This window comes from Sciurus carolinensis, chromosome 9, assembly GCF_902686445.1.
Source record: "Sciurus carolinensis chromosome 9, mSciCar1.2, whole genome shotgun sequence".
NCBI classification, from domain to species: Eukaryota; Metazoa; Chordata; class Mammalia; order Rodentia; family Sciuridae; genus Sciurus; species Sciurus carolinensis.
This window is the reverse complement of record NC_062221.1, coordinates 133,231,235-133,252,192: the sequence shown is the minus strand read 5'-3', so window position 1 is coordinate 133,252,192 and position 20,958 is coordinate 133,231,235. Positions and strand designations below refer to the sequence as shown.

The 20,958-nt window shown below is 48.0% G+C and overlaps 1 protein-coding gene across 3 annotated transcripts in view; it reads right to left on the bottom strand.

Annotated features, from left to right (window-relative positions):
- Dop1b (DOP1 leucine zipper like protein B) overlaps positions 1-17,728 on the bottom strand; it is a 112,803-nt gene extending 95,075 nt beyond the window's left edge. For all 3 annotated transcript variants that reach the window (XR_007110173.1, XM_047563824.1, XM_047563825.1), the window contains exons 1-2: positions 17,589-17,728; positions 13,867-14,031 (exon numbers count right to left, since the gene is read on the bottom strand). Coding sequence is in view for 2 of the 3 variants with exons in the window: in XM_047563824.1 (XP_047419780.1) it covers positions 13,867-14,004 (138 nt within the window). In the remaining variant the exon portion in view is untranslated. The remainder of the gene's footprint in view (positions 1-13,866; positions 14,032-17,588) is intronic.
- Between the last annotated feature and the right edge of the window lie 3,230 nt (positions 17,729-20,958).

Genomic DNA, 20,958 nt, shown 5'->3' with positions numbered 1-20,958 from the left:
GCCTGAAAATGCCAGAGAAATGGAAGAAGAGCAGGTGGGGGAAGAGCCTGTCCTGCTGACCGGCCACAGTGAAGGACAGCAGCTAACAGGCTGTGTCCCTGGCGTCCCTACAGGCAGATCAGTGGACAAAATAAGGCCCAGAAAAGACCCTTGTGGCCACAGCTTTACCTGTAGGTCCACTGACAGCAACTCCACTCTGCCAATTTATCTTTAAATTTTAAATTTTATTTGTTCTGCTTAGTTGTACATGACAGTAGAATGCACTTACACTTCCTGATAGATCAGACCTAAATGGAGTGAACTCTCATCTCTCTCATCATGCATGTTGCAGGATCACATGGGTCATGCAGTCGCACATGCACATGGGGTAATAATGTCTGCTTCACTCTCCTATCCTTCCTCTTCTGTGTCCCCTCCCTCCCCTGGCCTCTACCTAAAATAAAGTGACTCTGTTCTTCCCTGGCACCCCCCTTATTGTGAATTAGCTTCCACCTATCAGAGCAAGTTACCTTGACGAAAACAGCATGTGCACAAAGATGTTCTCTACAGCTTTCTTCAGAATGGCGAAAAACTGGAAACACGCTAGTGCCACCATACAGGGCTTCTGGATTCTGTCCATGCTACACAATCCCGGCATCTCTCCCGCCTCTTCTGCCCCGCCTGTCATGCAAGCATTTCTTGTGTTTCCTCGCCAGTGGATGACAGGTCTATTCCATCCGAAACCTGCAATCGCTGCTGCACCCTTCGCAGCCACCCCACACTGCACCCCACTGATGGAGCCACCTCCCATATTTTACTATATACCCTGGATTGCGTCTCCATGAGTGTCTATGGGACTAGAATACATTCACGGTGACCTGCGCTCACTGCTTAGTCCTCTGTCATGTAGGAAATGCAGGAGCCACAGCGAGGGGCTCACTCCACTGAGGTGGCTAAAGTTAACAATGTGACCACACCAAGTGGGGGCGAGGACACGGAGGAGCTGCAGCCTCAGACTCGATGGCTGGGATTGCAAAACAATACAGCCATTAGGGAAAAGGTTTGGCAGTTTCTTAAAAAATTAAATCTACACCCCCTGGATGCAACCCAAGCACCCATTAACAGGGAAGTGGATAAACCAACCATATATATCCATGGATCTTACTCAGCAGCAAAAGAAAACTATCAACATCCACAACTCAGACAGCTTTCAAAATAGCTTTGCTGAGGGAAAGAAGCCAGACCAGAATGACTTTGTCTATATAGAATTTTAGAAAACGCAAATGAATCTATAGTGATAGGAAGCAGATTGGCGCTTGTCTAGGGACCAGGAGGGAGTAAGTGGTTACAAAAGTGCCTGGGGAAACTTCTGGGGGCGACAGATATGCATTCGTTATCTTGATTGTGGTGATAGTTTCACCCGGATATACACAAATCTCAAGTCGCCAAAGTACACACTTCAAATGTGTGCAGTTTATTTATGTCAAGAAAATAGGAAGGAGAAAAAAGGGAAAGAAAGAACACTTTAAAAGATAAATAAATGGGAATGCCTGTATTAGGCTTAAATACCTGCTAGAATAACAACAAGTATTCATGTTCAAATAGCTGTCTTGACAGAAAAAGCCTCGTTTAACTTAGTTCCTTCTGGGTCAGTCCACTCAGGCTGCTATAACGAAATACCACAGACAGTGTGGCTTAAACAACAGAAGTTCACTTCTCCCAGTCCTGGAGGTTGAAGTCCATGGTCAAATGACGGGTGATTCAGTTCTCCTCCTGACTTGTGTCCTCACAAGGGGTGGGGGACAGAGCAAGGAAGGAGGGAGTGTCTCTCCATCTCCTTATAAGGCCACAGTGGTATCAGCTCAGAGCCCCACCCTAATGACCTCAATTAACCTAAATTACCTGCTGAAGACCCGGCCTCCATAGACAGTCTCACTGGGGGTGAAGGCGGCAACATACGAATCTGGCGGGGGAGGGGTGGGGAGTTCAGCCATACCATCTCCCACACCAAGGCCTGACATGAAATCACTAGCTGCATAACTTTCTCAGCAGAATTTATACAAGTAAGTGGATTTCCTTTACTCATAAACTCAACTCCGCTAGAGGAGCTTCTGTCGTTAGCTCAGTGGAGGATTAATTCACCTGTCCAAGCCTGGACTGCTTCCCTCCAGCAGGCTGGAAAGGAAGAAAGGCAGAAAGGTCCTTTTACTCAAACACAAAACAAATAAGACTTTATTCTGGCTACCAAGAATCGAAATGCAGTCGATTCCTCTCAGCAAAGAGAAATGCTCTTCCAAAACCACCTCCACCCCAGACCGAGTGGCTAGCACGAGGCTGCCGAGGAGGCCCACACCAGCAAGGCCCTGGCAGAGTCCCAGGTCCTTTCAGATGGCCTGGGGTAGGGAATGAAGCCAGCAGGTCCTCTGAGCCCCAATGTCACTGCAGCAGACCAGGACTGCGCAGTCCTTAGAAGGGGGTTAGAGGTGCCATACTTTTAGCTGCATCTTCTCAGTTCTGCTGCCAAGAACATCAGGATGCTGCCAGAAATAAATGGATCCTGTGTGTACTTCCAGGACAGGATCTACTCAAGAGACAAGAGTCAGACTGTCAACGGCATCCTTGCAACTTGGCCCCTTCTCGGAAGGCCACTGTGACCCTAGCACTGAACTGTTTGACAGCCTCAAGGTCACAGGCGCGGAGACACCAGAAGGTTGCTGGCAAATGGCTAAAATAGTAACCCCATGCTGAGAAGCCACACCATGACAGATGGGCCGAGGAGTGAGAAGACAGGACGAAACTAGGCACCCTGCAGGGTGGGACGTGGTATCGAGCCCCCACTCAGATCCCGAGTGGGGAGGTACTGTGGCGGCAGGAGTCACTAAGATGTAGGCGCGGCCACAGGACCCTCAGAGGCAGGCGTGTGGGCGCCCGCAGGACACAGCCGTCCATGAGGCAGCCCGTGCAGAGCTCTGCAGGCACAGCTGGGGGCAGGGACCATCAGGAAGGCTGCCCGACCCAAAGGTGCCAGCGTCAGCACACCACTGCACATGCAAGAAGGGAAGGTCTCCAGGGCGCTCCTGGGTACGAAGGAGATTAAAGAAATGACATTTTAACTTCCATCAGGTGGGTGATGAAACACCATCTGGGCTTCCACCAGAAATGGGCCTTCTTAAAAAGCTGGTCTGTGCAGAGACGCTGTGCACCTGCCCAGCCCCGGTTATGGGCTGAATCACGTTCCCTGCAAATGTCCCACTGAAGTCCCTGTCCCAATACCTCAGGGTGTGACTGAACATGGTCACAGGGCCTCAAAAGGCAATTAAATGCAATGAGGCCTTCAAGTGGGCAGGTGTCCCTAAGAACAGGATCAGGACACAGACACACAGAGGGACGACTCTGAGGACACACGAAGAAGACACCATCTGCAAGCTACGGAGAGGCCTCAGGAGAAGCCGGCCTCCAGGACCGCGAGAGACAAGTCAAGTCTGTGTGCAGTCCCCGCAGCCTGGGGTGTTGGGTGTGGTGGTCCTAGCAGACCAAGGCGGACTCACTACTGGAGGTTCAATGTGAACAGACGCCCTTCAACAGAGGAGAGGGGTGATTTCAGCAGGGGCAAAAATTAAGATCCTGCCTGGACTCTGCAAAGGCCAGGGCAGCTCCCCCGGCCAGAGCCCCGAGCCCACGCCCTCCTACTCCTCCAGAACTGCCTCCAACAAGGAGGAGGCTCCGCTCTAAAAGGAGACTCCTCAAGTAAACCCGAAGTCTGCGGAGTTGCCCACGATGCCCAAGATCCCTAGCTGCCCATGCTGTTCAGGAAACCTGCCTTGGCATCTGTGCGACTCACGGCGTCTGCCCAAGAACAGCACAAGAGAGGGCTTGCTCAGGGCACTGCCCCACTGAGGGCATTTTAAAAAATATTTTTCAGTTGTTGATGGACCTTGTATTTTTATTTATTTATGTATATGTGGTGCTGAGAATCGAACCCAGAGTCTCACACACGCTAGGCAAGCCCTCTACCACTAAGCCACAGCCCAGCCCCTGACGGCATTTTTTAAGAAAAAAAATAATAAGATTGGTCATAAGAGGTTTCAATCAACAGAGGCATTCACTCTACTATCCTTCATTTTGGAGCCAGGAGCCACCACACCCAGCTGAGCTTCTTTCTAACTGAAATCTGGTAGGTATCCTTTGGTCAACAGCGCCTAATCCCTAGTCCCTCCTCTGCTAACCACCCTGCTACTCTCTACCTCTAAGAGCTCAGCGTTCTTAAGCTCCACAGGAGTTAAGACTGCAGTATTAATCTTTCTGTGGTTGGCTTACCGCGCTTATGCACTTAACATAACCTTCTTCAGTTTGATCAATCTGTCCCAAATGACAGGATGTCCTTCTTTTTTGAAGGCTAAATAGTATTTCAACTTTATATAGTGTACTGATTAAAATTTATCTAAAAATAATTAGAGACAGTGGCTTGAAGTCTCAAGTAAATGAGAAGGCAGAAAGTACCCTAACACTGATTACCTAAAAACTATACAAGATAAATGATACCCTGTTACAGAAAAATTCTAGAAACTGTATTGAAAATTTATCGAGTTGGTAAAATGATACAATTAGAATTTGTCATTGAATAGACATTGTCTATTGTCATTGAATCTGTCATTGTCATAGAATTGGAAAAAGGAAGGCTTCTCATGCCCAGTTTTCTATTAGTAAAAAGGGCTGGGCAAGGAGCGTCTGCTCTTCTGAATGTGTACGCTCCACAGTCACCCTCCTAAAGAGCACCTTGACCAAACCCACAGTATGGCTGGCATCTGCATTCTAACAGCTTTTATTAATTCAATGCTATCATAACCCATTGCATTTCTGTGCACATTCATAAATCCAAGAAATCTCAGCACACTAAAGCCTTAGGAGAGTCTCCATGCACATCAGCTCCCACCAGGTCCAGCCGGATACAGAAGCTGTAAGTCTCAGAGAAGCAGTAACAACTAGTCACCATGACCCCTGCCCGCTCCTGTGCCTCCAGACCCCTAGCCAGTGACTGCTCTCAGGCTCCTGGTGCCCACCTCCACCCGGCCTCCTGTGCTCGGTGGCAGCCAGAGGGATTCTCTTAACAGGAAAGGTCTCCTTGCTCAGATCCTCCCAGGAAGGAAGCTCGGTGGCTTCCCCTCCCCCTGCCCCACTCCAGAATATAGCCCCGCTGAGACCCGGCCCGCTGCCCTCCTCCCTCATCTCCTGCCACTCTCATCCACTCCAGCCACGCCTGTCCCCTGCTGGGCCTTGGACTTAGGCCTGTGCCCCAGATGGCCTTCCTGCCAGGCTGCTCGCTGCACTCAGGGCTGCTCAATGTCATGTTACCGGCTGGCTGTCCTCACCCCCCAGAGCCCAGGAGTATTTTCTTCTTGGCATTCAGCACCCACCTCACCTGTTTGTGTCCTGCCAATGAAGCCTCCCGCTCCATGGGGGCAGGGGCTCCGTGTTCAGGGCACGCGTGTCTTGGTTTGACCACTGCGTCCCTGTGCGAGGGCTGCTGGCACACAGTGCCACACACCGAGTGGCTTCAACCACAGAAATGTACTGTCTGGCATTCCTGGAGGCCAGAGTCAGAAATCAGTGCCAAGAGAGCCGGTCCTTCTGAGGGCCGCCCTGGTGTCTGCTGGTAGCTGTTGGTCTCCAGGGTCCCTGGCTGGTGGGGCCTCGTCCTGATCCCTGCCCGGGTCTTCTCCTGGTGCTCTCCCTCAGTGCAGATCTGTCCAAGTTCCCCTTCTTACGAGGACACCGGTCAGACCGGATCACCGCCACACCCTAATGACCCATTTAGCTTGGCTGTCTCTGTAAAGACCCTATTTCCAAATGAAGTTACATGCCAGGGGTCAGGACTACAACACGCCCCTTTTGGAAGACATACGTCAACCCATTGCCACTAGGAGCTACGTGACATTGGGCAAGTGGGCCGACAGTCACTGGAAACGTGGGGCTAATGGCTGTACCCACCTGCTTTGGGTGAAGGAGTCAGGGTCCTGGGCAGCCAAGAGGCAGAGTCCTTAGAAAGAACAGAAACTTGGACGGACACGCACAGAGGGAGAACCCAGGCAGAGATCAGGATCATGTGCCCACCAGTTAAGGAACTCTGGAGACTGTCAACAACCAGCAGACGCAGGGAGGCCTGGAGCAGATTCTGACGGCCCTCAGAAGGACCAGCTCTGTTGACACTGATTTGACTCTGGCCCCCTGGAGGGTGAGACAGTACATTTCTGTGGTTGAAGCCACTTGGGGCGTGGCCCTGTGTGCCAGCAGCCCTCGCACAGGGACGCAGTGGTCAACACGAGCTTTACAGACACTGATGTGCGAAAGCCTGGGAACCCTGCTCGAGACCACAGGTTGACCTCACTCCAGTCAGAACGGTGACGAGCAAGAATACGAGCAGCACTAAGCATTGGTGAGGACGTGGGGGAGAGGCACACTCACACACTGCTGGTGGGACTGCAAACTGGTGCGACCATTACGGAAAGCAGTGTGGAGATTCCTCAGAACACTTGGAATGGAGCCACCACTTGACCCAGCTAGCCCACTCCTCGGTTTATACCCAAAGGACTTAAAATCAACATATTACAGTGACAGAGTCACATCGATGTCTGTAGCAGCTCAATTCACAACAGCTAAGCTATGGAACCAACCTAGATGCCCTTCAACAGATGAAAGGATAAAGAAAATGTGGAAAATACATAATACAGAATACTACTCGGCTTTAAAGAAGAATGAAATACTGGCATTTGCTGGTAAATGGATGGAGTTAGAGAATATCATGCTAAGTGATAAACCAAACCCAAAAAAACCAAAGGCCGAATGTTTTTGCTGATATGCAGATGCTAATTCACAATGGGGGGTGGACAGGGAAGAACAGTTACTTTATAGGTAGAGGGGAGTGAAGGGAGGGAAAGGGTACGGGAAAGGAATGACAGCAGAGTGAAACAGACATTACTACCCCAAGTACATGTATGACTGCATGACCCGAGTGATCCTGTAATATGTATAATCAGAAAAATGAAAGATCACGCTCTATGTAGGATCTATCAAGATGTGTAAGTGCATTCTGTTGTTATGTACAACTCATTAGAATAAATAAAAAATTAAAGACAAAAAAAAAAAGGACCACAGGTTGAGCCAGGTGCAGTGACGCACGCCTATAATCCCAGCAGCTTGGGAGGCTGAGGCAGGATCGTGAGTTCAGAGCCAGTCTGAGCAACTTCGTGAGGCCCTAAGCAACTCAGTGAGACCCTGTCTCTAAATAAATATAAAAAAGAACTGGGGATGTGGCTCAGTGGTTGAGTGTCCCTGGGTTCAATCCCCTGGTACCAAAAAATAAAAAAGAAAGAAAAAAAGACCACGCGCCCAGGGCCAGGCTGCCTCCCCTCTGGCTGTGGCCCTGCAGTCTGCTCAGACTAGGCCTGAGGTCAAGGCGTGTCGCAAGGCTTACACAACAAAGCTAAGGCCCCGAGCTCTTGGCACAAGTGAGCGCCCACGGATGTGAGCCACCGTGGGCACAGTGAGGCAGACCAGATAGTGCCACCCTTGTCCCTCTGATGCCTGCAAAAACCTTCAGGGTGGCTCGTGTAACTCGTTGCCTAATTACAGTGACAAACAAGAAGCACAGCCAAGATGAGACAGTGGGAGTCAAAACCACAACAAAAAGTTGTCATTTAGAACTTTTAACCAGCACAATACTGTAAAAGGTGTTCAAGTCAGTGAGTGCGCCTGAGGAGGGCAAGGCGTTGAGAGGTGCACGTGGCCCTACTGTGGCGGGCAGGGAGAATATGAGCCTGCGCACACCTATTCTGCAAAACCCTGTCTGGCTGCAGACGGGTGTGGATGGAAAGGAGGCCACTCAGAGGGGCCCCGTTAAACTCCTGCAGCCGGGGCTGTGCCTGGCTGCACCTGTGGGCCGCCGCTTTGCTCTGCTGTGGTGTTTGGTTAGGGGCTTGGCTCACACCTGGCGGGGTCATTCTCTCTTTGTTGGGATAAGAAAGGAAAATGATGCTCACCACAGGCCACACTCAGGCGTCAAGCACTTCCAAATGCCCCCATGGGGCAGAGCAAAATGCTGCCCATCCCGCAACACGGAAGTACACAGCACCCACCGTGGTCCCGGGCTCTGGGAATGTGGCAGGAACAGGAAATCAGAGTCTGCCCTCCGCATGCACATTAGCTGCGTCACGTGGTGACAGACAGGCATCCCGAGTTCCCGCTCTCCTGGGACTTGAGGGTTGAGTCGATTACACACACGACATGCCCTGAACTGGGCCGCTCTGTGTTGGCTAACCTGACATTTGTGGACTGAATGAAGACAGCATTGTGGTCACATCTTCTATCAGGAGGACAGAGAGCCCAGAGAGACTCAGACACCTGCCCAGGGCCTTGGGTGTAGCTCAGTGATGGAGCACATGCTTAGTCTGCCCAAGGCCCCGGGTTCCATCCCCAGCACATAAATAAATAAATACAAACAAAAACAAACCCCCAAACCACAAGCTTCAGTAGTTGGTCATCAACCGGGTTCCCACACCATTCAACGGGAAAAGAACAACTAGCGCAGGCACGGCTGGGTCTCCAGAGGCAGAGGATGGGCTGGACCCCACCCCTCATGCACAGAAACCTTCTCGAAAGGGGTCAAAGACCTACACATAAGAGCTAAAGCCAAGAAAGCTCTTAGCAGAGAGCACGGGGCAATGCTCACGGTGTTAGATTTGGTAGCCATTCCTCACACAGAACACCAAAAGCTCAAGGAAAAAATAGTTAATTTGGACATCAAAAACTTTAAAAAAATATTATTAGTTGTAGATGGACACCACACCTTCATTTACTGATTCTTGTGTGGTGCTGAGGATCAAAACCAGTGTCTCACACATGCTAGGCAAGCGCTCTTCCACTGAGCTACAGCCCCAGCACCCCAAATTAAAAACTTATGCACATCGAAGGACCATATCAGAAAATTTTAAATGACAACCTAAAGAATGGGAAAAAACATTTGCAAATCATACATCCAAAAATGGCCTCATCATTTGCAGGTAAACGGATGGAGTCAGAGACTATCATGCTAAGCAAAATAAGCCAATCCCAAAGAACCAAAGGCTGGATATTTTCTCTGATGCAGACGCTAATTCATAATAAGGTTGCAGGGTTAGGGAAGAATACGGGTACTTTAGGCAGAGGGGAGTGAAGGGAGGGGAGGGGGTGTGGGAGTAGGAAGCAGAGTAGATGAATCAGATGTTATTACTTTACATGCATATGTGACTACATGACCTGTGTGACTACACCACATACAACCATGTGTTGTCATGAGTAACTAATCATTTTACTGTCATTTGTAATTAATCAGAAATGTTAAAAATTGATTAAAAATAAAGAACTACTATCCAAAATACATAAAGAACTACAAATACCAAAAAAAAAAAAAAAAAAAAAAAAAAAAAAAAAACTACAAATACCATCAAAATGGGCCAGGTACTTGAATGAGATTTCTTGGAAAGGTATACAAATAGCCAATGAACACATGACATGCCCAAGATTAGTAGTCACTAGGAAAAAGCAAATCATACCCACAATGAGGCATCGCTTCACACGCTTTAGAAAGGTTATTATGAAATAAAAACTGAAAATGAGTGGTAGTGAAGTGAGGCGAAATCAGACCCTCCGTGGTGATGGTAGGGGATAAAATGGTACAGCCGCTGAGAAAGACAGCTTAGAGTTTCCTTGGGGAGTTACACGTGGGCCCCTAGACCCAGCAACCTCACGCCCACTCAAGAACTGAAGCCTGGTGTTCAAACACCTGTCCACATGTAGTCACAGCATATTCGCAGCCACGAGGTGGAGACCTAGATGTCAATCAGCTGAAGGGAGGGCAAGACAATGGGAGGTCAGCCTCACAAAAGCCAATTCTGGCAGATGCCGCCCTACGGATAAACCTTGAGAAGGTTACGCCAAGTGCAATATGGAGACACAAAGGGCTGCCTGTACGACTCGGTTCTCAGCAACAGTCCACAGAGATGGAAGGAGGCCAGTGGTTGCTCGTAGCTGGGCAGGGGAAAGGGAGGGTGGGGAAGACTGATGAGCAAGGGTCTCCCGAGGGAGATGAAGCTGTTTCAGAACTGAACAGTAGTGCCCACAGGGCAAATGAACTAGAAGTCACACAACTGCTATGTCTTAAAATGGATGTGGTGAATTTTATGTTATGTGGATTTATCTCAATTGAGAAAAAAAGATCCACTTTGAGTTGACTTTTGGGCAGGGTGAGAGAGGTTTAATTTCATTTTACTGCATATGGATTTCCAGTTTTGCCAGCACCATTTGTTGAACAGGCTATCTTTTCTCCATTGTATGTTTTTGACTCTGCTGTCTAGTACGAGGTGACTGTATTTATGTGGGTTTGTCTCTGTGTCTTCTATCCTGTACCATTGGTCTGCCTGTCTATTTTGGTGCCAACACCATGTCATTTTTGTTACTATTGCTCTGTAGTATAGTTTAAGGTCTGGTAATGTGATACTTCCTGATTCACTTTTCCTGCTCAGGATTGTTTTGGCTATTCGAGGTCTCTTTTTCTTCCAGATGAAGTTCATGATTGCTTTCTCTATTTCTACGAGGAATATCATTGGGATTTTAATTGGAATTGCATTGAATCTGTATAGCACCTTTGGTAGAATGGCCATTTGGACAGTATTAATTCTACCTATCCAAGATCATGGGAGATCTTTCCATCTTCTAAGGTTTTCTTCAATTTTTTTCCTTAGTGCTCTGCAGTTTTCTTTGTAGAGATCTTTCACCTCTTTTGTTAAGATTGATTCCCCAATTTTTTTTTTTTTGAGGCTATTGTGAATGGAGTGGTTTTCCTAATTTCTCTTTCAGAGGATTCATCACTTAAGAATAGAAATGCATTAGATTTATGCGTATTGATTTTATATCCTGCTACTTTGCTGAATTCACTTATTAGTTCTCAAGGACTTAGGAATTAGACCACAGACTCTGTACCGAACAGAAGACAAAGTAGGTCCAAATCTTCACCATATTGGCTTAGAATCAGACTTCCTTAACAAGATTCCCAAAGCACAAGAAATCAAAGCAAGAATCAATAAATGGGATGAACTCAAACTAAAAAGCTTTTTCTCAGCAAAGGATACAATCAATAATGTGAATAGAGAGCCGACGAAGCAGGAGAAAATCTTTTTCACACGCACTTCAGATAGAGCACCTATCTCCAAAATTTAAAAAGAACTTATAAAACTTTATACCAAAAATACAAAGAATCCAATCAATATATGGGTCAAGGAATTGAACAGACACTTTACAGAAGAAGACACACAGGTGATTAATATATGAAAAAGTGTTCAACAGCTCTAGTAATTAGAGAAATGCAAATTAAAACAACTCTAAGATTTCATCTTACTCCAATTAGAATGAAGAACACAAACAATAATAGATGTTGGTATGGATGTGGTGAAAAAGGCACACTTTTACATTGCTGGTGGAGTTGCAAATTGGTGCAGCCACTCTGGAAAGCAGTGTGGAGAATCCTCAGAACACTTGGAATGGACTCACCTTTTGACCCAGTTATCCCACTCCTCAGTTTATACCCAAAGGACTTAAAATTAGCATACTACAGTGACACAGCTACATCGATGTTTATAGCAGCTCAATTCACAATAGCTAGATTGTGGAACCAACCTAGATGCCCTTCAACAGATGAATGGATAAAGAAACTGTGGTGTACATACACAATGGAATATTATTCAGCCATAAAGAATAATAATATTATGGCATTTGTAGATAAATGGATGGATTGGAGAACATCATGCTAAGTGAAATAAGCCAATCCTAAAAAACCAAAGGCCGGATGTTTTCCCTCATAAGTGGATAATGATATATTGGGGTGGGAGGATGGGGGGTGAGAGAAGAACGGACGAATTAGATTACATAGAGGGAAATGAGAGGGAGGCAGGGTATGAAAAATGGTGGACTGAGACAGACATCATTACCCCGTGTACATGTATGATTACACGGATGGTGTGAATCTACATTGTGCAAAACCATAGAAACAAAGTGGTGTACCCTGATTTGTGTACAATAAATCAAAATGCAGTCTGCAAAAAAAAGAGAAGTCACCAGATGGGCTTGGGAGGATGGGATGGATGGGTTAGTGGGTTGGAGAGGAGGCTAGAGCAAAAGGGAAATTCAGGCTAAAACAAAGGCATGGGTGACACGTGCCCCTCTTTTTTCCTCAGTTCTTTCTCTTATTTTGTAAAGAAAATAAATTTTAAAATTTTATTTATTTTTTGCAGTATTGGAGATTAAACTGAGAGGGACTCTACCACGGAGCTATATCCCCAGCCCTTTTAATGTTTTGTTTTGAGACAGGGACTCATTAAATTGTCCAGGTTGGCTTGGGACTTGTGATCATCCTGCCTCAGCTTCCTGAGTCAGTGGGATTACAGATGTGTATCACCATGCCCAACCCTTTTACTTTGTAATAAAACTCTCGTACTAACACCAGTAGGTCAGTCATGCCCCTGTTAAGTTGTTGAAAAGAATAAATTTCAAGATTAAAGATTTTGATCAGTTGTAACCAAGGCAGAAGAGAGAATCCTTTTCTTATTAAAAAAAAAAGAAAAAGAAAAGAAAAGAAAAAAGAAATAATAAACACTACCCCCTACTCTCCTCAGCCTGCAGGTGAGCCACGTGCTAAGGTAGCGAAATGTGAAGACGCAGACTGGAGCACACTCCACCCCACTTGCGCTTCTCCCTCCCGCTAGTGCAGAGACCTCCTCCAGCCCGGCCCGAGATCACTGCCCTGGCCTGAGAACGGCTCATGTGCAGCTGGTGACTGCAGGAAGCTTAGGCTCTCCTCTCCTGCCTTGCGGGAAGACCTTAGGAGCGATGCTTGTCCGCGCCAGCCAGCATCCGGCCGTGACACTTACGTGCCGTAAAGGTGCCTTGCGGGAGACCAGCTGTGATAACCACCCATCTCCACCCAGGGTGACAGCGAGTTTCAGCATCAGGGCTGGACTGCTACGCAGGCAGCACCCAGGCTCAACCTGCTCCCGATCTTCGCACACACCTCCTTCCTCGCCAGCGAGGCTTGCTAAGAGCTCCCTGGCCTGCCTGACCTGGGGCATTCAGACCTGCAGAGCAGAGCTGGGAGTCTCCCGATGCTCAGCTGGCACTCGGGTTCCACACCAAGTCCTGGCCAGACAGCCACAGGGAGCCCAGGTATTCTCTACCTACATGCCACGCAAGTCATCTGAGTGCTTAGGGGCTCCTCTGTCATTGACCTCTAGGCAGGTCAGGAAAATTCCATGGTCCCTCTATAGGCTGCGAAAGAGCTCAAGGCCAAGCCCCCACCTGACCAGTTTGGGTCCCCCCAGCCGTCACCCCTTGCTGTCATCCAAACATACACACACATGAGCACATACACACGTGCACCTACACTAGTTTGGGGCAGACTTCATGTTTATTTCATCCTTTGTTCTTCTAGGAGTTACCAGTCAGGAGTAAAAGGGTCAAAAAAGTAAACCAAAGAAGAAAGGGTAGAAAAATGCTGGGTAGTACATAAAGAGCAATCTTTGAATAAATTTTATTTAAAATAAAATTTTAAATTTTATTTTGTGCAGACATAAATACTGTTGAGAAAAAGACTGTTCGACTTCATCAACACTCTAGTATCAGGCTCAGCAAGGGCTAGGAGGCAAACACCTGGGTAACTGGCAGTGGGTAACTCTGAGGGACAGAGCTGGGGTTTTTTTTTCTGTATTGTCTGTTAGAGTCATCACAAATTCCTTGCAATAAATAATAAAAAAGGCAATTGTGTCCCCACCTCCAAGCAATCGAAACAGTACCCACCCCACGTACCTTGTTGAGTTTGCCAAGCGAAGATATGAGATCTGCCCATTCACTCGAGGACTCGAAATTTCTTAAAGCCTTTTCAATCACTGAGGAATAATTTCTGTATCTGTAATCATTTAATAACTCCTGCTCCTCTGGATCCATCTTACATTCTCACAGTACGGAAAGTATCTAAAAGTGAATCAAGGAATAAACAAATGAAGGATCTGTTCAGGGACACAAACCCTTCCCAGCGCGGAGCCACGATGACACGTGTCCACAAACACTGCTGTGCAGACGCACTTGGCAATGCAGTTCAAATATTTAGCAAGGCTTCTGGGCTGGGAACTAGGGTAAATAAAAGCAGTAATTCCAGCCTCCTGGACTCTGAGGGAGACAAATGCACACAGCAGAGAGGAGGAGGCCAGGTTCCACCTAATTGATAACATTCATTCTAGGAGTGAAACTTGCAAAACTACTAAACTATATATCGTTGCCAGGTGCCGAGTCTCAGTGCAGACGGCCCCTCCCATCACAGGGCATTCATAAGACCTAAGGACAAGCTCTTAAGCTGAATGGTCTATGGAGCACCTGGGATCCTCTCCCGTGACACTAGGAGACTGGAAATATTCTACAAGATCAGGTGAGAAAAAATAAAACATTAGGATGTGCACTGGGGAGGTAGCTCAGTGGTAGAGTCCTGGCCTTGTGTCCCTGAGGCCCTAGGTTAGATCCACAGCACTGAAAAAGCATGGAACATAAGAACAAAGCACCCAAGAACAGCGCTGTTGCCCACGGCGGGATGCGACCAGGCAATGCAAACTAAGTGCTGACACAGGCTACAGCGAGTGACTCCTGAAAACAGCTCATGGAGAAAGCCACATGCTGTACAACTCCAACACGTGAAGCGCCCAGAGTGGGCAATCCCGCAGAGATGGCAGGGTCAGTGGTCACCAAGGGTGGGCAGAAGCAGAGTGACCACCATTGAGCGGTAGAAATATGGACCATGATGATAGCTATGCAACTCTGTGAATTCACTAAAATCCACCTTGAATGACTGAACTCTGTCATCTTTAAGTTATACTCAATAACTCTGCTATAAAAACTAAACTCTGAATTCTATTCACCCTGCAAGCTTCTTCCAGTCTTCCTCTTCTCAGAAAGTGGCACCACCTGCGTCCATAGGACCTTCTGTCATTCTGGACTCTTCCTTTGCCACATCCAAGACCTGTGGGTTTCCTTAGAAAACACTGTTGACCCAATGGCTCTCCATCCCACTTCAATGCAGAGCAAGCCTCCTGCCCCACGTGGTTTGCAGAGGGTTCCTAATGGCTCTCTCACATCCTTGTCCCGCTCCAATATATTTCACACTTCAAGGAATCTTAAAATATATATTAAAAAATATCACTGCCATGTTTAAAACTCTTCCTACTAAGTTTATTAAAAAAATTCAAATTCCTCCCTCCACTACCTACAAGGCTGCACCGACTTTTCTTCTCACCACATTCTGTAAGGTCTTTGCACATGCTGTGCCCCCTTGGCAAAAATATACTGTACTACACATATATACCCCCAAAGCAAAATCATTCTTGGGAAGACTTGTCTTGTTCCTTTTTCTGAAATATACTCCTTTATACTGTTTGAAAATATTAAGGAAAAGATGGCAAAGAGAGGTGGTAGTTTGTTTATTTTGCCAAGAAAAGACTGAGAAGTTGTATATCCAAATAGTCCATAGCTTTTTTTTTTTTTTTTCCTCCCAAGAAATTTCCTGGCCTGGAATCCAGTCTAACTAAGCACTGCACTACTCCATGCACAATCTGTTTACTCAACTAAACATCTAAGCACTGAGGAAAGAAACCTGAAGATTACAGGGTTCCTAGTCTTAAGGTTCAAAGCCTAATAAAAAAGGAAATCTCTAAGTGCATAATTTCAACTTAATGTGCATACACAGTGACAGAGAGTAGGCTGAAGTATCAGCTGCAGGCAAGAAGAGGAAGCCCTACTACCAGGACAGGAGTGCCCAAGGTCCACAGGTATGGGCGGCCCGCGGTACCAGGAAGAGTTGCATCAGTGATATAGTGAGTGTTTAGTAGGTGAGCTGGCAAAGGGGCACACTGCTCGTGGCAAAGAGAGCGTGAGCCAGGCAAGCACAGGTGACTGAAGCAGTCCAATGCTACAGTCACCCATGTGAAGAAAGTACTATTTGGTGTAACAGCACAATGCGAAGTTTTAAAATACTCATTTGAGCAAGCTCCTTTATTTCAAAATACGGGACATTTGATACTATGATACTACACCAGTCCTCTGTGTGAGCTTGGTACATACACTATTTATGTATGCACTTATCTCACACAATACACAGGAGTCCCCTGAGTACTATCAGTTCCAAGATGAGGATACTGGGAATCAGACCATTCAGAAAATTCCCTAGGCCACTCAGCTAGTAGCTGGCCGAACCAGGATTCCAGCTCAGGTCAGTGAGATGCTATGTTATGCTAGGGCAAGAAGGACTAGTTCAGTCCTTAAATAGCTTTTTTTGGTTAGATCTTGCAATCTATCCTGGATACCTCTTGTGAGAAATTTGATAGTTTGCTACAAATAATTATACACACAAAGGAATAATCATACAATTAAGTGTGTCTGACCAGATATGTTAACCTTAAAACTGAAAATGTCAGTAGGATACCTCTACCTTACCCATTCTTAACTTCTTAGAAAAACAAGTTCAAGTGAAAAACCATCTGCTAGATCCCAAAGAAGTTCATTGTAAATACGGTACAAGGAGGAACAAGTTGGCTGAAAAGAAGAAAACAGAGTGAAAATAACAAATACCACCATTCCATGAGCAAGATTTATCCACAGATAGGAACAACCCTTGATCTAGGCCACACACACGCACAGCCAGTTGGCCTAATCAACTTGAAGACACATGATTTTGAATTTGGTGTTTCTGAGTGGTAATTGTACTGAAAAAATTAGACACCTAGTAGAAGTAGGCTTTGAGGTTGAGGCTGTCCAACACTTTAACCCCCCACCCAAAAAAAAAAAAAAAAAAAACCTATAAAGATTTCCCCACATGTAGGGCTGCTGTCTCCAGGTGAGGGCAACACCTGTGGGTGACAGTGTTGTCAGCAGCTGCTCTTGAAGGACCTAAGGGATCCCCAGGATACCCGTAGCCAAGAATTCTGCAGGACGCAAGGCCAGGCCGGCAAAGCGCGCGCACTGCGGCTGGATCCCTTCTCCTGGGGACAGTCCTGGGGACGTGGTGGTGGTGGCGGGTGTTTCCTAACAGAAAAGCCCTCAGTTCTTAAAGGTCTGAGTCCCCAGCCTCCCCCCCAATTGGGACCGCACCCGCAAACAAAGGCAGAGCTCCTCCGCCAGCGGAGGGCTGCGCGGGGGGTGCCCCACCTGACCTCCAGCGGCCGGACCTGACCCGCGCCCGGCCCGGCGAGGGCGTGCCTGCGCATCCTCCACCGCCGCGGCCCGGGACCGGGCGGGGACCCTCCCAGGTCGCCCACGGCGTGTCAGGCCGGCGCCCCACGCCCACGCGCAGCCTCGGAGGGCATCTCCGCACTGCAGCAGCGCGCGTCCGGGAGCCACCTGCACCCCGGGACCGCCCCTCGGCGCCGCCCGAACCTTCGGCACCGGGGGAAGGACGCCCGCGCCGCCTCGCCGCCCGCGGGCCGGCAGGGAGGGGACGCCCGGCGGCCGAGGGCGTGAACGCCCGGCAGGGCGCGGGCACGACTTACCTGCGGCGGCGGCCCTGGTCGGCGGGCGCGCCCACGTGCGGCGTGGCGGAGCCTCTCCGGCTGCGGGAGAGCGCGGGCGGGGGCTGCGGCGCGGCGAGGACCCGGAGCGCCGAGCAAGCGCCGTGCCCGAGCCCAGCGGCCGCGGCTCCGGGGGCGGGGCCGGGGAGGGGCGGGGCCGCGCGGGGCGGGGCGGGGCCGCGCGGGGCGGGGCGGGCCGGGAGGTGGGCCCTCGGCGCGTGGGGATGCGGCGGAGGGCGGGTCCTCGTCCGGGGGCGGGGCCTGGGGCGGGGCCTCGGCGCGCTCGGCCGGCTCCGGCGTCACCACCGCCTGGTCCGGGAGGCGAGGCTTCCGAGGCTTCCCCGCTGTGGGCGTCGCCTTGCGGTCGAGGTGCTGCTGAGAAGGCCTTGCCCAGGTGGGCAGGGTGGCGTCCGCCCCTCACGTAGAGCTTTTCCGACCCAACCGAAGGGAAGGGGCATCGGTCAGTTCCTGCTCCGAGTCGTCTATCTGCCTTCGACCCTCGGAAGGGCGTTGGAGTTGCAGACTAGGATAACCGTAGGGCCCGAGCGGGGGACATGCCCTGGCTCATTCCATCCTTTCCTTCAGGGCTACCCCCTAACCTCCCTCGGGGAGGAGGCAGAATGAACCCTTCCGTGCTCAAGGCGCAGAAGGCTTGCGGTACCTCGTTAAGGCGTGTTCCCCCACCCCGCCCGAGGCCCTCTCTTTCCCTAGCTGTCAGGGGAAGTGGTCACTTCTTGGAATGACCCCTTCTTGGGGGCTCCAGCTCAAGAAAGAGGACTTGATGTCCACTCTATGTAGCATTAATATTTCCGGACGAATCCTCACCACTTCCTGGGTGACCCGCCCCACCTGGCCTGGCAGCTGCAGAGCTGGAAGCACCAAGTGAGGTCAAGGGAGTCATCCTAGCTGGCCGGGCCATTGGCCCTATCCTGATTGCCCCAGCTGGGGCTCCCAGCCAATCAAAACACTGCCACCTGTTGATTAAGGTTGTAATTTCTGTTGTGGCCGCTCCCCTTTTAACCCCTGAGAGGCCCGTAGGAATTTTTGGATCCGGTTTGGGTTTCACTAAGGCTAGGTAGTCCATGAACGAGCTTGGGGAGAGGAGAAAGTCCACTGACCTTTGGAAATTGTGTAGGACGCTTTGTGTTACACGTATGTTTCTGGGTAAGGGTGTATAGTTTGTACCAAATTCCAAAGTGGATCTATCACCTCTTCCAAAACATCAGGAATATTTTAATAGTTTGGGATGCTGGATCTCTGGCCTAGCCAGGCTGCTGATTCGATTCCATCTCCTTTTGTCACATCCAAGAGTCCCATACTTAAATCCTCTCATAATCAGTCTTAGGACAGGTCTTAAATAGAAGCAGAGGAGAATGAAAGGGTTGAGCCACAGTTAGCAGGGAATAAAAAAGGTGAATTTTATGAAAATTGATTTCCTAATAAAGACATGATAAGCTTTGTTTTTACAAAATGGCAGACAAAAAGAAAAGAAAAAAAACTGGCAAATGAGATTTGTTTTTTTTTAGGTCTTCAAGTCCTATCCACACTCACTGCAGTTCTGAACAAACAGAGATGAAAGAACCATTTTGTATTCAACATCAAAAAGAGAAAGAAGCCGGAGGTGTTGCATTCCTATAATCCCAGGGTCTTTGGAGGCTGAGACAGGAGGATCATGAGTTCAAAGCCAGCCTCAGTAACAGGGAAGTGCTAAGCAATTCAGTGAGACCCTTTCTCTAAATAAAATACAAAATAGGACTGGGGATGTAGGTCAGTGGTTCAGTGCCCTGAGTTCAGTCCCCAGAAACAACAAAAAAAACAGAAAGTACCACTCCATTTGTGTCCGAGTCACCATCTACAAATTTCCCCTAATACACTTATATAAATACATGCCTTGGAGATATGCCACCTGTCAGTAAAGAACTCTAGGTGTGAGAGGGATTAATTTAAAATAAGTTTGACACACTCAAGTATTGTAAATCCTTTAAAAATTCCTCAATTTATAATCAGGATTGGCAGAAAGCATTACAACATTAAGAACCAAATTGGGGTATAGCTCCTCGGTAGAGTGCTTACCTAGCATGTGTGATGCCCTGGGTTCAATCCCCAGCACCACTGAAACAGAACTGAATATTCTTTAGAGAAATCTGTTTTCTTGGGTCAACTCGTTATACTTAATAGTCTATCTCATATGTTTAAGATCTGTAAATAGAGCAATTTCCTTGCCTAACGGTATTCAAACTAATTAGGGCCTTTCAACTTTAATTTAAATCTGAACTGTAATACTTCTCTTGACAGCAAAGATGTAGTATGCCAGGGCCCACTACATTCTCAGGCTGGGGTCGACCCACCCATTAGAGACACTGTCCAGTTAAATGCATTCTCAGTGTTGTGCAAATATTGGTGACCCTTGAGACCTGTTGTATAAAGTAATTCTGCTCCACTCATCTGGATGGTAAGCTCAGGTTCCCGGTGGACTTGGCCTTCTCCCCAGCAGCATTCATGCTCCCATTTGTCCCTGCTGCCCTCCCATGTTCCTCTTAGTGGAGGAGAAATCTTGTGCATGTCTCTATTTGATGCTGTGCCCAATTTGTGGTCAACTTGCAGTAACAAGGAAACCTTTGTCCAACTCATTATCACCTATTTCATCTCCACATGACATCGCTGTTCAGGGTTTTAGTCTGTCACAATCCCTTTTGCAGTTCGGTAGAAGGAAAAGTCAAAAGGCTGGATCTAAAGCTGGTATTGTATGTGGATTTACCACATAAGCATCAACCTAGAAAAGCGTACCACAGAAAAGCTGTTGTAGAAGGGACCACTGCTGACCAATTTAAAATACACTGCATTTAAGCCATTCTTCGTTTCTCCATTGAAATATTTATCCAGGGTCATTTAGGGATCTAATGGCCAGATAGCTTACAAATCACTTAGATTAACTACGTCCCTTAATTTTTACACCAAAATTTACCCGTGGTCTCTCGAGTCATAGCAGAAGCTAGACTGCCCAGCACCAAGGAGTTTTGCAGTAAGACAGTCCTGGATATGGTTCAGGTGCAACTCATGTCTCTGTGATCCTAAATACATTAATTAGCCTCTCTCAATCTTTATTTCTTCATTTGAAAAAATGACCTTAAGGGACTGTTGTGAGAATTATGTAAAACCATGTTGAGAAAGTACCAGGATGACATAAAGCCTGGTGTGCCACGGGTTCTCCCTTCAGGATTTTGTTTTCCCTTTGATCATAAGCCTAGTTATTATTTTCTCTACAGGATACCATGAAATATTTTACTGTAGTTCTCTTTGCAAAGTTCCTTTGGATCACAAGTTGCACCTATCCAATTCCATCTAGTTAAGG